The sequence below is a fragment of the Lygodium microphyllum genome, chromosome 19 (genome assembly GCF_053477565.2).
Source record: "Lygodium microphyllum isolate KBCC chromosome 19, Lygodium_microphyllum_v1.1.10, whole genome shotgun sequence".
Classification (NCBI taxonomy): Eukaryota; Viridiplantae; Streptophyta; class Polypodiopsida; order Schizaeales; family Lygodiaceae; genus Lygodium; species Lygodium microphyllum.
Genome location: NC_141153.1, coordinates 36,817,979 through 36,830,767, shown reverse-complemented (window position 1 = coordinate 36,830,767; position 12,789 = coordinate 36,817,979). Strand labels below are relative to the sequence as shown.

The 12,789-nt window shown below is 45.1% G+C and overlaps 1 protein-coding gene across 4 annotated transcripts in view; it reads left to right on the top strand.

Annotated features, from left to right (window-relative positions):
• The window catches only part of LOC148019754 (uncharacterized), an 84,925-nt gene that overhangs the window by 36,480 nt on the left and 35,656 nt on the right, over positions 1-12,789 (top strand). Inside the window, exons 2-4 of one of the 4 annotated variants that reach the window (XM_087699907.1) lie at positions 1,741-1,904; positions 1,997-2,078; positions 3,471-3,537. In XM_087699907.1, the coding sequence (XP_087556033.1) occupies positions 1,790-1,904; positions 1,997-2,078; positions 3,471-3,537 (264 nt within the window). In that variant the 5' untranslated portion in view covers positions 1,741-1,789. Of the gene's footprint in view, positions 1-1,719; positions 1,928-1,996; positions 2,079-3,470; positions 3,538-12,789 lie in introns of all 4 variants that reach the window. The other 3 variants (XM_087699905.1, XM_087699908.1, XM_087699906.1) reach the window with 3 other exon arrangements.

Below are 12,789 nucleotides of genomic sequence, written 5' to 3'. Positions count from 1 at the left end.
CATTGCTGTAGGCGATAGCTCTCAGTTGCTGGCAATTGCTCCAAATTTTCCCAGATTGCTGTTTAGCCTGCTGTCCATCATCTGCGGGGTCAGCCAGCCTGCGTTTTCAGCATTGCAGGCCCTGACACTCTCAGACACTGTTTCAGCCTGTTGTCTACAGCAGACTGTGCACAGTTTCCAGCCCCCGATCGGTGGTACACTGCTGTGTTTACCAGTTTCCAGCCTCTAGACTGCTGCATTTTGGTGACCAGCCTGCTGCCATTCACTATTCAGCACTCCTACACTCCAACTGATGGTCACAGACTTGGGATCTGTCTTCGGTGGACATCACACTCCGACATTGCTCTGCCCTTGAGCACACTGTACACTCTTATATTCATTTACAGCATTCATTCACTTCAGAGTTGTGTCCTCTCTCTCCCTTCTTCTGTTTGTGTTTTGAGTTTTTGTGTTTGAGTTTTGAGTTTTGCGTTCAGGGTTTGAGTTTTGAGTTTTGCATTTAGGGTTTGAGTTTTGCCCTTTGTGTCTGTGTCTGTGTCTTTGTGTTTCTGTCGTGGTCGTACACTCTATGTGTCCTTAGTGCAAACCCTAGTAGTCTTCTTAACACATCAGTCCGTGTATCATGAGTATTTAGTCAAGTGGAAAAAGCGCTTGGAGATGGAAGCTACTTTGTAGACAGTACGTTTATTGAAGAGTTGTTTTTCCCACTTTGTCTAGAGGATATTACGAGTACAGCAATCATTCATAAAGGGGGGAATTGTTACATCCTACATCGAGGATGGGCATGTGCAGCATTAGTCACAACCTTGGGTCATGAGTGACTTAGTGTGAATGCATGAAGGGCACTTTAGGATTAGGCAAACGAGTCTTTTTGATAGGCCTCAAGGCTGGCTGTTGCATTCATACACTAAGACTGTGTGGGTTGGTGGTATGCAAGCTCTTAGGATGTGAGTGTGGCGTTTTACACTGCTGACCCCAGACTTGGGTGAGCCACTCTACAGATGGGAGGTGAGTCTGATGTCCATTCACTTATGGTTTACATCATGGGTACGGCTTGTGTCATGTCTTGTGTACATGTTGGATTCTAGGGGATGTCTCAATGTTAGGTCATGGTGATGATGATGGGGTTGCCTTAAAGAGGATTTGCTGCCCAACCTGCCACAGCTTGATAGATTTCTCTAAGTCCAGTCTCTGCAAGTTTGATGAGTTAGGGTCAACTTGACCCATTTGACTTGTCTGATCAATCCATCTCATCTGACTAATCTAGTTTGTTTCTCTATTGGCCATGCTATCCCATTTGGCATTGAGAGGGGTCCATGTAGTGGCAGCGCCCAGGTGCAGTATACATGCTGTAACTAGCTGGCGAGTTATATCATGCTGATTTTGTCCAGGGTGTTTGTGCTTATGCAATGTTGGGGAGCATGTGTTAAGATGGATTCATAATGCATTTATCCAGAAGCAACAATTTCAGCACTTGCAATTTTTGTGGCTTGGTTTACAAGAGGCAAGTTGAGTGGGTGTGAATGCAATCTGCCAGCAACAGTCTGTAATCAAGTGTTAGAATGTTTGCGTTTTGAAGTAGAGGCAGATATCATTGAGGGAGATCTTGAGATAATTTTCCATCAGTTCTTGTGGGGTTAGTGCTAATGTATAACAGTCACCATTTCTGTACTGCATGTTTTACCACTAAGAAAATGGTTTGTTTCATGATTTTGCCAGTAGTTATTTGATGCTTCACAGGAATTTTGAAGATCTTTGGGGAGACTTGCACTTGAAGCTAAAGCAAAAGATGCCGCTTAAAATGCTGCTTGTGCTGGATGTGAATGGTCTTCTTGCGGATACTTACTTTGACACTGAGCCACTCCCGGAAAAAGCACCAGATGCCAAACTTGGCAGACGCTTTGGTATTAAGCCTTGTTAATAGCACGTAAGTGCTCAATGGTTCTTTGTTTATCTGGTGTTCAATTTGAAAAGCTTATGGTGAACTTGCATGCAGTGTATAAGCGACCATTTGTTGAAGAGTTCCTACAGTTTTGCCTAGACAACTTTGTGGTTGGCATATGGTCTTCTGCTCGGATGTAAGTTTTGGAACTTTTTTATTTACTGTAGATAATATCCTAGTAAAAAAAAAAAAACAAAGAGAACTACAAGTGAAAGCAAAAAGAAAAGCTTACTTCCTATTAATTGTGGCAGAATGTTTTCAGAAGTTAGCAGGTGATACATTTAGTCCTGTTTTGGTTCTCAGGGGCAGTTGATCAAGTGTTTGTTGTTAATGTCCATAGTAGCTAGATTGTATCTTATTTTCTCTGTGTCATCATGATGATATAATATTTTAATAGCTCGGGAGTTTAATGGGATTCTGAAGTAACATGCTTTGAATTTCAATCTCCTACATTTCACTTAAAATACACATAAGAGTAGATTGCATCTCTTCTGTGATGCATTACATTTAGACTGCCTTTTTTTTTTTCAAGTTGTACTGCATCCTCACTTCTTGTCTTTTGCATAAAGCAGCAAAGCTCATTGTATCTCTTATTCTGATCACTGATGAGGCACTGTGTTTAGGTATTTTTTAGAAATCTTCAAGTGCTGGATGTAGGATCTTAAGCAACAAATGTCATGTGATGGGTGGTTGTGTATCAGGTTTGGGTGTGTGGGCATAGGTGTGTGTACACGCATACGTGCATGCTTGACTACATGTGCATATGTGACCATGTATGATGCAGATTGTTAACAATTACAGTTCAATTTCTTTCTGCTATGTGGTATACATTGTTACTATCATAGGACATGCATTTGTTTGTGTGAGTAAGTGGAAGATGTGGGCTGATTTTTTTTTGTGTCTAATATTTTGTGTCAAAAGGGTAATGTCTGGAAATTTAAAACATTTGGAAAAGCAATAGGACCTTGAAATTACAAAACCCACCTCTTTAAAAAACTAAAAAGGAAAGAAAAAGGAAGTATCAAATGGCCCTCATAAGGAGATGGGGCAAGAGATGAGCAAGATGGGGGATGTCTATGATGGGTAGGATAGGGGGACATCCCCATGTTTTTTGGGATGTGCCATTTTGACTTTTGTGCCGGAGATGGCATCTCAAGGGGTATGAACATCCATTCCTAGTCAGTATGTCTCATAGGCAAGGATGGTTTGGAATCTAGAATTTGGTAGGCTTCAACTTTCTAGGGTTTACATTTAAAGGGGCAGTTAGACTCATCACTCCCGCTTTTTGATCATTTCTAGAACTTTACATTTTTGGATAGCTTCCTTAGCAGCGTGTTATGTAGTTAAGGTTAAAAGGAAGCATGGTTGATTTGAATAAAAGATATAACATATTAATTAACACATCTCTTGTATACTATTGTGCTGTATCATATAATTTAACTAGTATGGGAGGAGTGTTTGTATTACGAGATTTCTCCAATTTTGTGGCTTTAGTAAATTTTGTTCCTTTTTTTTTTGAAATATGCAGGTGCAATGTAAAGAGATTGGTTGATTTTGTGTTGGGAGATGATAAAAAGAGATTAGCATTCTGTTGGGTATGAAACGTTATGGTGTTTATATACATTTAAGTCATATATTACTTCCACAGGTGCAATCTTTATCATGGAAGTTTTCTTAAAACCAAGCAATTTCTTATAGCTTTTTCAAAAGTTTGTTCATCACTGCTCAATATGACTATCTCACCTTGTGGGTGGGAGCTGACTGAGGGAGAGTGTTCTTTGAGCACAGATCCCATGTGCATCAAAACCGCCAAAAATAAAGTTGATGCAGTAGACTGGAGGTGAGGATAAGAAAAATGCAGCAGCCAAGGGGCAGTCAATGTAGTAGATGATATCGTAGAGCAGCTTGCAGCTACTTCTGGATGAACTAGAAGAAAGGCGATGGCTGCAATAGATGAAGACAATCTTGCTTATCAATAGTGACATGAATTAACTTTGAATGCTAATGTGAAATGCATAGCCAAAAAATAGTAGGTTGGTTCTTGCTGCTCCAAGAAATCTTACTTAAGCAAATATCGAATATATGCGTGAAAGACCAAAGAATGGGAATCGACAAAGAAAATTATATTGATTGGACCTACATATCTAATATTTTAGTGGTTTCGATTTAATACATGACAGGTGGATCCATAGGACTAGGGACTCCAGGATTGAACCTATGTTGTGGAGGAGATTCTCCAGGTTTAAGGGATTTGACTTAAATAATGAGACACTAGAGCTCCTGAAGGGGAAATTTACGAGATGCTTGATCTTTCCTTTTGTGTGTTATCTTTGCAACATGGGCATGTTTTTTGCTGTCCAAGGTTATGGTTTTAATGATGACTAGACAATAATCCTAATTGTGAATGATGCATAAACTTAGATTTGGACTTGTTCTAACTGGATATTTCAGCTGCTTTTGAGATATTGTGCATAGTCAGAATTAGCCTTATCATAAGCTGCAAATAGGATAAAGGCATATCATGCTGAGAAATGAAGACGATGGTGGTAAAAAGGAGAAAATTTAATCTAAGGAAGGCTTTGTTGGATATTTTGGAAGCTAGAATTTCATGGATTATATGTGAGTTTTGTCATTGTGTATGAACATGTCTAATGCCCTTTGAATGTTTGCTATATCCTTAACTTCACGTGTAAGGCCAAGTATACATTCTTCTCTGTGTGTGTGTACCAATGGGACAACACTAGACATGGTTTTACTCTAGCATAGTCCCATCGTAAAGTTATTTCTTAGCATTGTTTCATAGGCCACTTAGTTATTTTAATGTTATCTTCACCTTATTGATGAGATGCCATTAGACATGGATGTACTTTGGATTTTGTCTCATAGGCCTCATTGACCTTGTGTAGACGTTAATGCATGTGTGTGTGTGTGTCCAACTGTCATCCAAGGCTCAGCCCTTCCATATCCACAGCTGCCACTCATGGATGTCTGATCAAGTACCTTGAAGGTCTAGCTTCCATTACTTGCCTTGCAGTCCAATGACATAGATCCTTCTCCAAGGGAGTTTGGGGAAATCTAGTGTTGCCCTCTATCCAAGTCTAACTTGCTACCCTCTTGTACAAGGAGGAATAAAGTGTCTTTTTCGGGTTGGGGGGATCGGGGGGAGGGTGTTTGTTGATGACCATTCGTACTACTTTTTTTTCCAAGTAGAATGTGACTGATTATATTACTCAAAAAAACTGATTACAACGGATTGCTCATGCTCAACAGACTAGCTGGAGCTGATGCAAAGTCACAAATACATCATGTATACAAGCTTCTCAAGGCGGTCTAGGGGGATGGGGGCAAGAAGCCAGGGGGGGGTCAGGGAATAAACCCTGTATCAGCTCGACAATAGCGGAGGCATTCTTAGCCTTCCATGAGTGAACGACCTCGTATGGAACCAATGCAAAATCAGGTTGGGGTTCCAACCCCTGCACAAGATCCCATAGGTTTTGTGAATCAAGGACATGTAGAGGGAGTGGATGATGGAGGTCCAGAGCTTTGCTAAGGTCGCATGTACTGAAAGTCTCTCTCCACCGAAAGCCTCTTGACACCGTGCCTTCCAGATATGCCATTCAGTAAGACTCCCTATGATCTCCCATACGTCCGAGCGGTTTGCTGTGGGCTCTAGTACCTGGGGGATGGGTAGAGTCTCCGAATCGACCACTGTGCACGACCTTGCCTCGATAATGAATATCGTGTCCTGCATCTTGGCCTCATACAGAAGGTGACGGCCTTGGCTGACTGCCTACCAACAGAAAGCTCCCCATGAGATACATCCAAGGTTGGGTGCTATACGGCGAAGAATGCGGCATGCTCCTCTCCACATGAGCTGTGCCTCCTCACATGACCAAAGGCAGTGCTTTGGGGTTTCCAGAGGCTGGTGTGTGCAATGCTTACAACCTCCCTCCTTCTGCATCTGGGCAAGCCAATTTCCCACCGCCAAGCCTCCATGTGCCACCAGCCATAAGAAATACGACACCTCCTCGGCCTCCCACTATCCCATAGGCGGCACCAGAAGGATTGTCGGAAAGGCTCCGTGATGGTGTGCTCCGCCTAGTGCTTGCTACGTGACAACGCCCAATCCATATCCTCTTGTATCAGTACATGTTTGCCAATCTTGGCAGTGTACTCTAGGAACCTAGGTGGCTTCTTGGCGACCGCAGTGGCAGGCCATAGCCACTCTTCTAGATTCCACTCCAGCTCATCAAGTGGTCTGCCCACCCAGATCCAAAGGTGCCACTCCTTGAGCTCCTTCCAAAAAACATAGGGGTCCAGTCGCCATGTCTTTCCCTGAAGGCCCACCACCTGAATCCCCCTCCACAAAAGGGCGGCTATCTCCTCATCCTGCTGCCCTTTGTCAAGGGCCAGACACCCCTCCTCCCGAACGGTGAAGAAAGTCCCCTGTGGGGCGCCGCCCACTCTACCTGCCACCTGTAGGGGGATGCTCAGTGGTGAAAACCTAGTTGCCCATACCTCCCTGGGCTCTATCGGCTCTCGTATTTGGGGAGCAAGCCACTCCAGAGGTATTGCTGCATCTATCTCCAGTCTCCTCAACTCCACTCCTCTCTGGCAGCCTGATACTCGTAGTAGCACCTTCTCGTCCGCCATCCTTTACACCTTCCGCCATGTCCTGATGGTATGAGCCAGGCCGGCATCCCAATGGCTGACAGTCTATCTCCTCCTAGCAACCTGGGGGGCTTTGGATTAGGGCCTTACGGAGGCTCTGCCACATGCGGAGTAAGGTGCGTAGGAAAGGTGATCTGGGGGGGATGATCTGGGCTGACGTGAAGATCCATCTCAGGGACGGCCTCTACTCACCGCCAAGCCTTGGTCTACAGTCTTGAAGGCCCTCCTGCAATAAGACCTTCTAGGTCTACCTGCCTGGTGTGAGACCGCGGACAACTAGCTTGCCCAAGAGGGCCATATTTTGATACTCTGGGTGTTGGGGGTAAAGGCGCCTCCGTCGTGCCGCCCCGTGTATTACTACACTGACAGTACCCGCCACTGCATACTGCAGGTGGCGGGCGCCCATCACGTCACTTTATTCTTTATTCTTTTAGTGACAGTTTGAATAAAGGAAGGCCCGGTCACACATTGTGACTGTTGGAGTCCCCATTTCTTGTCTCTCTCTTTTCTTGCTCTTGCTCTCCCGCCATAGCTCGCGTGCAAGCTTCGATCCTTCTCACCTTTCAACTGGTATCAGAGCTTGGCATTCTCTTGCTCGAGCTCGACTCGGTGCTTCCCGACCTTCGCATCGACTCGCTTCACGCATTGGATCTCCATCCCGGCATCCATATCCGATCTCCTTGAGCTCCTGTCACTCCCCGGCTTCCCGAGCATCTTCCCAGCCTATTGAGGCACCTTCAAGGCATTGATACTGAGGTATTTGATCATTCTTTCAGGGTTTTATTTCAGTCTACAGGTTGCAAACAGCAAGGGCAGCCATGGCTTCAAACCCTTGAAGCTTATTCCCCTCATATTGTGCCTTACACCTATCAAGGCTCAAAGAGGCTTGTCATAGGCCTTTGATAGGCCCTTCTTGAGCCCCCCATTACCCCCTTTTCAGCCCATGTGGAGCAGCAGCAAGTTCAGCACCAACAGGGCAGATTGCATCATTTTTTTCCAGGCTGTGAGCACTCATCTACTTCAGCTCCACACTTGGCCATTGCTTCTTGCTCTCTACCTTGATCAAGAGGGCTATAGACTTTATGTTTGATGTCATTCAAGCTTTGGGCATTGGTCTTGATCATTCAGGGCTGATTTCTTCAGATTTGGGATTGTCATAAACTGTCATAACAGGCTGAAAACAGGGCAGCACCATTGGCATTAGCATTTGTTGCTTATACTCCATTCCGGTTGTGCTATTTGATGCCCGTATGCGGTCTACATGATGCCTAGTGCCTTGGGAATGTATGCACATGATTATGCCATGATTTTGGCTTGAAATATTGGCTGATTTGGGACTGTTATTTACTGTTATACAGTGCTGGAAACAGGGCAGCCACACTTGGCATTGGCATTTGATGCTTATACTCTACTCCGGTTACCTTATTTGATGCCCGTACGCGATCTACTTCCTACCCGGATATATTGGGGATGTATGCATTTGGTTTGACCATGATTTTGGCTTGAATTCGGGGCTGAAATCTACTGTTTAGAATAGTAAATACATGCTGGAATAACAGTGGGCTGAAGGTACTTTACATGCTTTAGCACTTACCTACCGATACCGGATGTATGCTTTGAGCTTTGGCATGATGTCTCTCACATTTGGGGACGGCTTGGAGCATATGTATGAGATTATGGGATGCTTTTGAGCTTCGTATTAGCTCCGTCTTCACTGGCATTTGGACCGACTTGGCATGCTCGTGGACCGCCTATGCCTCATGTCTCTGCTTGACAGTTAGGCTTTTGCATTACATGCTTTGGTTCGTGACATATGCTATTTGGTTCGTGTATGCCATACCGACATTTGGAGCTTGGATTTGGATGTATTTGAGCATTCCCGGCTTACTTGATCATTGATCTTGGTTGCTATTTGGATGTCATTGAGTTGACCGAGAGCTTATTTGGACTTATGTATTGCTTCATGGTTAATACGACCGGTGCTTCATGTATGTCATGCTCTCTTGGATGCGCTTGATGCATTGACAGGGTCACTTATCACTGGTGCTTTCTCTTGGGTTGTTTGAGCTTCTGAGCTCGCTTTGTACGCCTTTTGTGCCAGTGGGAGCATTTTACATGCTTGCTTGCCCTTTGACAGTTGCATGCTATTGGAGCACTTACATGTATTTGGAGCAGTTTATGTCTTGAGCAGCTACATACGCATTGAGACTTTGGGATCATACTCCGATCTTTATGGATATGCATTGATGTACTCTTGGTTCACAGGATGCTTATGAGCTGAGTCTCATATTTGGATCTTTCTCTTTGAGCAGACACCTATTTGTGTCAGGTTTTGGCAGTTACAGGAACACTTTGCCTAGAGTGTCTGGGGGTGTGCCTTTCACTGGTAGATGTTATTTTGACATGCTTCGGTGTTGACCTCATGTTCTTTTCACTGTCATTGGCCTTGCTTATGTCCGTTTCATGCCAGCTTTGGACCTAGCATTGTTTGCTTGACATTGGATCCTATTTTGGGACAGTTTGCTCTCTAGACTGCATACCTGCAATTTATTACAGCAAGCAGTTATTGGTGGACTGAGGTGTACTTTTCATGCTGAAATATCCTGATTTGGTGTACCGCACCTAGTACTAAGTGGGCAGCAACTTTTGGCACACTTTGCTCGCCCTTTGGACCCCGTTTTGGTCATTTTTGGGCAGTTTCTGCAGTAAAACAGCAAGCAGTTTTGGACTGTTTGGGCATTTCCAGCCTGCATAATGGCGTCATCTTCGCATGATAGTGCCATCTTTAACATTACAAAGTTGGATGGTACCAACTACTCTTACTGGAAGAGTCAAATATGGCAGGTTTTGGTGCAGAAATCTCAGATTAAGCCACTTCGGTTAAGTGGGGAGCAGCCTGAAACTATGGACAATGACGACTGGCTTGAACTTGATGAGCTATGCAAGTCCACGATTGTATTGTCTCTCACTGAACAGGTACATTATAATGTATTTGAGGAAGCACAGAGTGCATGGGATCTATGGAATAAGATCAAGAATCTTTATGATAAGAAAAGTCCGGCGAGTCAGATGTACTGGTTGAAGCAGCTTATGGATCTGCGCATGAAGGATAATGCGACTATGTCTGCTCACTTGAGCCAGTTCCATGCTATACTAAAGAACCTGACTTCGCAGGATATCACCTTTGGAGAGGAAGTAACTCCTTTTTTCTTGCTTGGGACTCTGAATGAGTCATGGGATGTATTCCGCACTGCTCTTTGTGCCTCTAGTGCTACTCTAAAATTGGCAGATGTTGAGAGTGCTCTTCTTCAGGAAGAGGTGAATCGCAAAAACTTGGATGCCTCTCGTGGTAGTCATGCTTTGACAGTTAGAGGCAGGAATGACAGGTATGACCGTGGTAATGGCCGAGGCCGTGACTCGTAGAAGGGTCGGTCTAAATCTCGTGGCAAGTCATGTAGTAAGTCGCGTGGGCGCAATGCAAATGTCACTTGTCATCATTGTGGGAAAAAGGGCCATATTAGACCACAGTGTCATGAGTTGCGCAATGAGAAGCGCAAGGATAAGGGGAAAGATAAAGTGCAGGAGAAGTCCTTTGATCGTAGCATAGTACCTGCGAAGTCCAACGTCAAGATTGAGGAAATTAATGTCACGCAGACTGAGGAGTCCGATGGTGGTGATGAGTTTATACTTGCAGCTAGTTCTTCTGATGCTTCACACTTGACTGAGACATCTAGTATGTATGCACAGTGCTGGTTATTGGATTCAGGTGCGTCCTTCCATGTGACGCCTTACCGTGAGTGGTTTCACTCTTACCGTACTGTATCTGGATCAGTCAGACTTGGAGACGACAGGTCTCTTGATATTGTGGGCTGTGGAGATATTCAGTTGCAGTTTTCCACTGGCAGTTCCTTTTTGCTCAGGGATGTACGTCATGTACCTGCGCTTACGCGCAGTCTTATGTCTGCAGGACAGTTGGATGATGCAGGGTTTCATGTCTGTTTTGGGGATTCTGCCTGGAAGATTACCAAAGGCAGACTTGTGCTTGCTAGAGGCGCCAAGGCTGGCAGCCTCTATCCTCTTGTTGTATCTGGGTCTTCTGTAGACTATGTTTTGGCAGTGGGCTCTATCCCACATGTATCACTTTGGCATGCCCGTTTGGGGCATATGTCTTTGAAGGGAATGAAAATGTTATTTGGTTTGCAGTATCTTCCGCCTTTGGACTATGCACTTTTTGACTCGTGTGATCATTGTCTTTATGGTAAGCAGAATAGGTCTACGCATAAGAAATCGGGTAGGCCACGCATGAGTGAGCCCTTGGCATTGGTGCATTCCGATGTTTGTGGGCCTATGCCTTGCATGTCTATGGGTGGCGCGAAGTACTTTGTTACCTTCATTGATGATTTTTCTAGGAAAGTGTGGACTTATCCCATAAAGCAAAAGTCCGATGTCTTGGCAGTCTTTCAGCGTTGGCTTGCTCTTGTTGAGAACCAGACTGGGTATAGGCTGAAATGCCTTAGGACTGACAATGGGGGAGAATATGTCTCGCATGCTTTTGAGCAGTTTTGTGATGACATGGGTATTAAGCGTCAGTTGACTGCCCCTTACACCCCACCCCAGAATGGTTTGGCTGAGCGCATGAACAGGACTATTCAGGAGCGTGTGCGCTCTATGCTTAGCCATGTAGGCCTATCCCAGAGTTTTTGGGCTGAGGCAGTTAGTACGGCAGTGCATGTCATAAACCGATCACCTTCCAGTGGATTGGATTTCCAGGTTGCAGAGGAAGTTTGGGCTTGTAAGCCACCCTCTTATGCGCATCTTCGTGTCTCTGGATGTGAGGCATTCTGCCATGTGCCCAAGGACAAGAGGAGTAAATTGGATCCAAAGAGCATTAAATGCATATTCCTTGGCTATGGTGAGTCAGGAGAGATGGGCTATCGCCTATGGGATCCGCAAGCGCAGAAAATAGTACGCAGCCATGATGTCGTCTTCCATGAAGACAAGATGCACAGGCAGCCTGAGAAGGTGGTTGAGATCCGCAGAGTGATCTTTCAGGAGGAGCCTAGCGCTCCAGCACAGCAGTAGTACAGCCTGCAGCAGTTCCTCCACAGGGCCAGGGTGTTGGACAGGTAGTTAGACAGGCAGCAGAGCCTGCGGTGAGACGGTCTGCTAGAGACAGACGTCCACCTGATAGATTTCAGCCCTCTATGCATTATGTTTTGGTTACAGATGCAGGAGAGCCTTTCACTTATGATGAGGCTATGCGCAGGGGTGACAGTCACTCCTGGGAGAGGGCTATGCAGTCTGAGATAGACTCCCTGCATAAGAATGAGACTTGGGATTTGGTTGCCTTGCCCAAGGGCAAGAAGGCTTTGCCATGCAAGTGGGTGTACAAGCTGAAAAGTACCCCTGGATACCCCAAGCCGGCATACAAGGCTAGATTGGTAGCAAAGGGTTTTAAGCAGGAACATGGTGTGGACTTTGATGAGGTCTTCTCTCCTATGGTTAAGATGACCACCCTGCGCTTAGTCTTGGCTTTGGTTGCACAGCTTGACTTAGATCTATATCAGATGGATGTCAAGACGGCTTTTCTACATGGGGACTTGCATGATGAGATCTATATGGATCAGCCTAAGGGCTTTGCAGAACCTGGCAGGGAGCACCTAGTGTGCAAGTTGAAGAAGAGCTTGTATGGCTTGAAGCAGGCACCTAGGGAATGGTATCATAAGTTTGATGCCTTTATGCAATCACAGGGCTACAGCAGGAGTGCTATGGATCCGTGTCTTTATACGAAGAAAGCCCGTGATGGCAGTTTGCTTATCTTGGTACTCTATGTTGATGATATGCTGATAGCAGGGAAAGCTCATGATGAGCTAGATGCTCTTAAATCTCAGCTGAAGAAGAGCTTTGAGATGAAGGATTTGGGACAGGCCTCACATATACTTGGGATGCGCATTAAGCGCGATAGGCATTAGGGGCTTTTGTATCTCTCACAGCGGGAGTACATTCATAAAGTCCTTGAGCGCTTCCGCATGCAGGACGTAAAGCCTATTGGCTGTCCATTACCTTCTTATGTGAAGGTATCACAGGCCGATTGTCCGCAGACAGATGAGCAGAGGGCTGAGATGGCCAAGATCCCTTATGCTTTAGCCGTGGGCAGTTTGATGTATGCCATGATA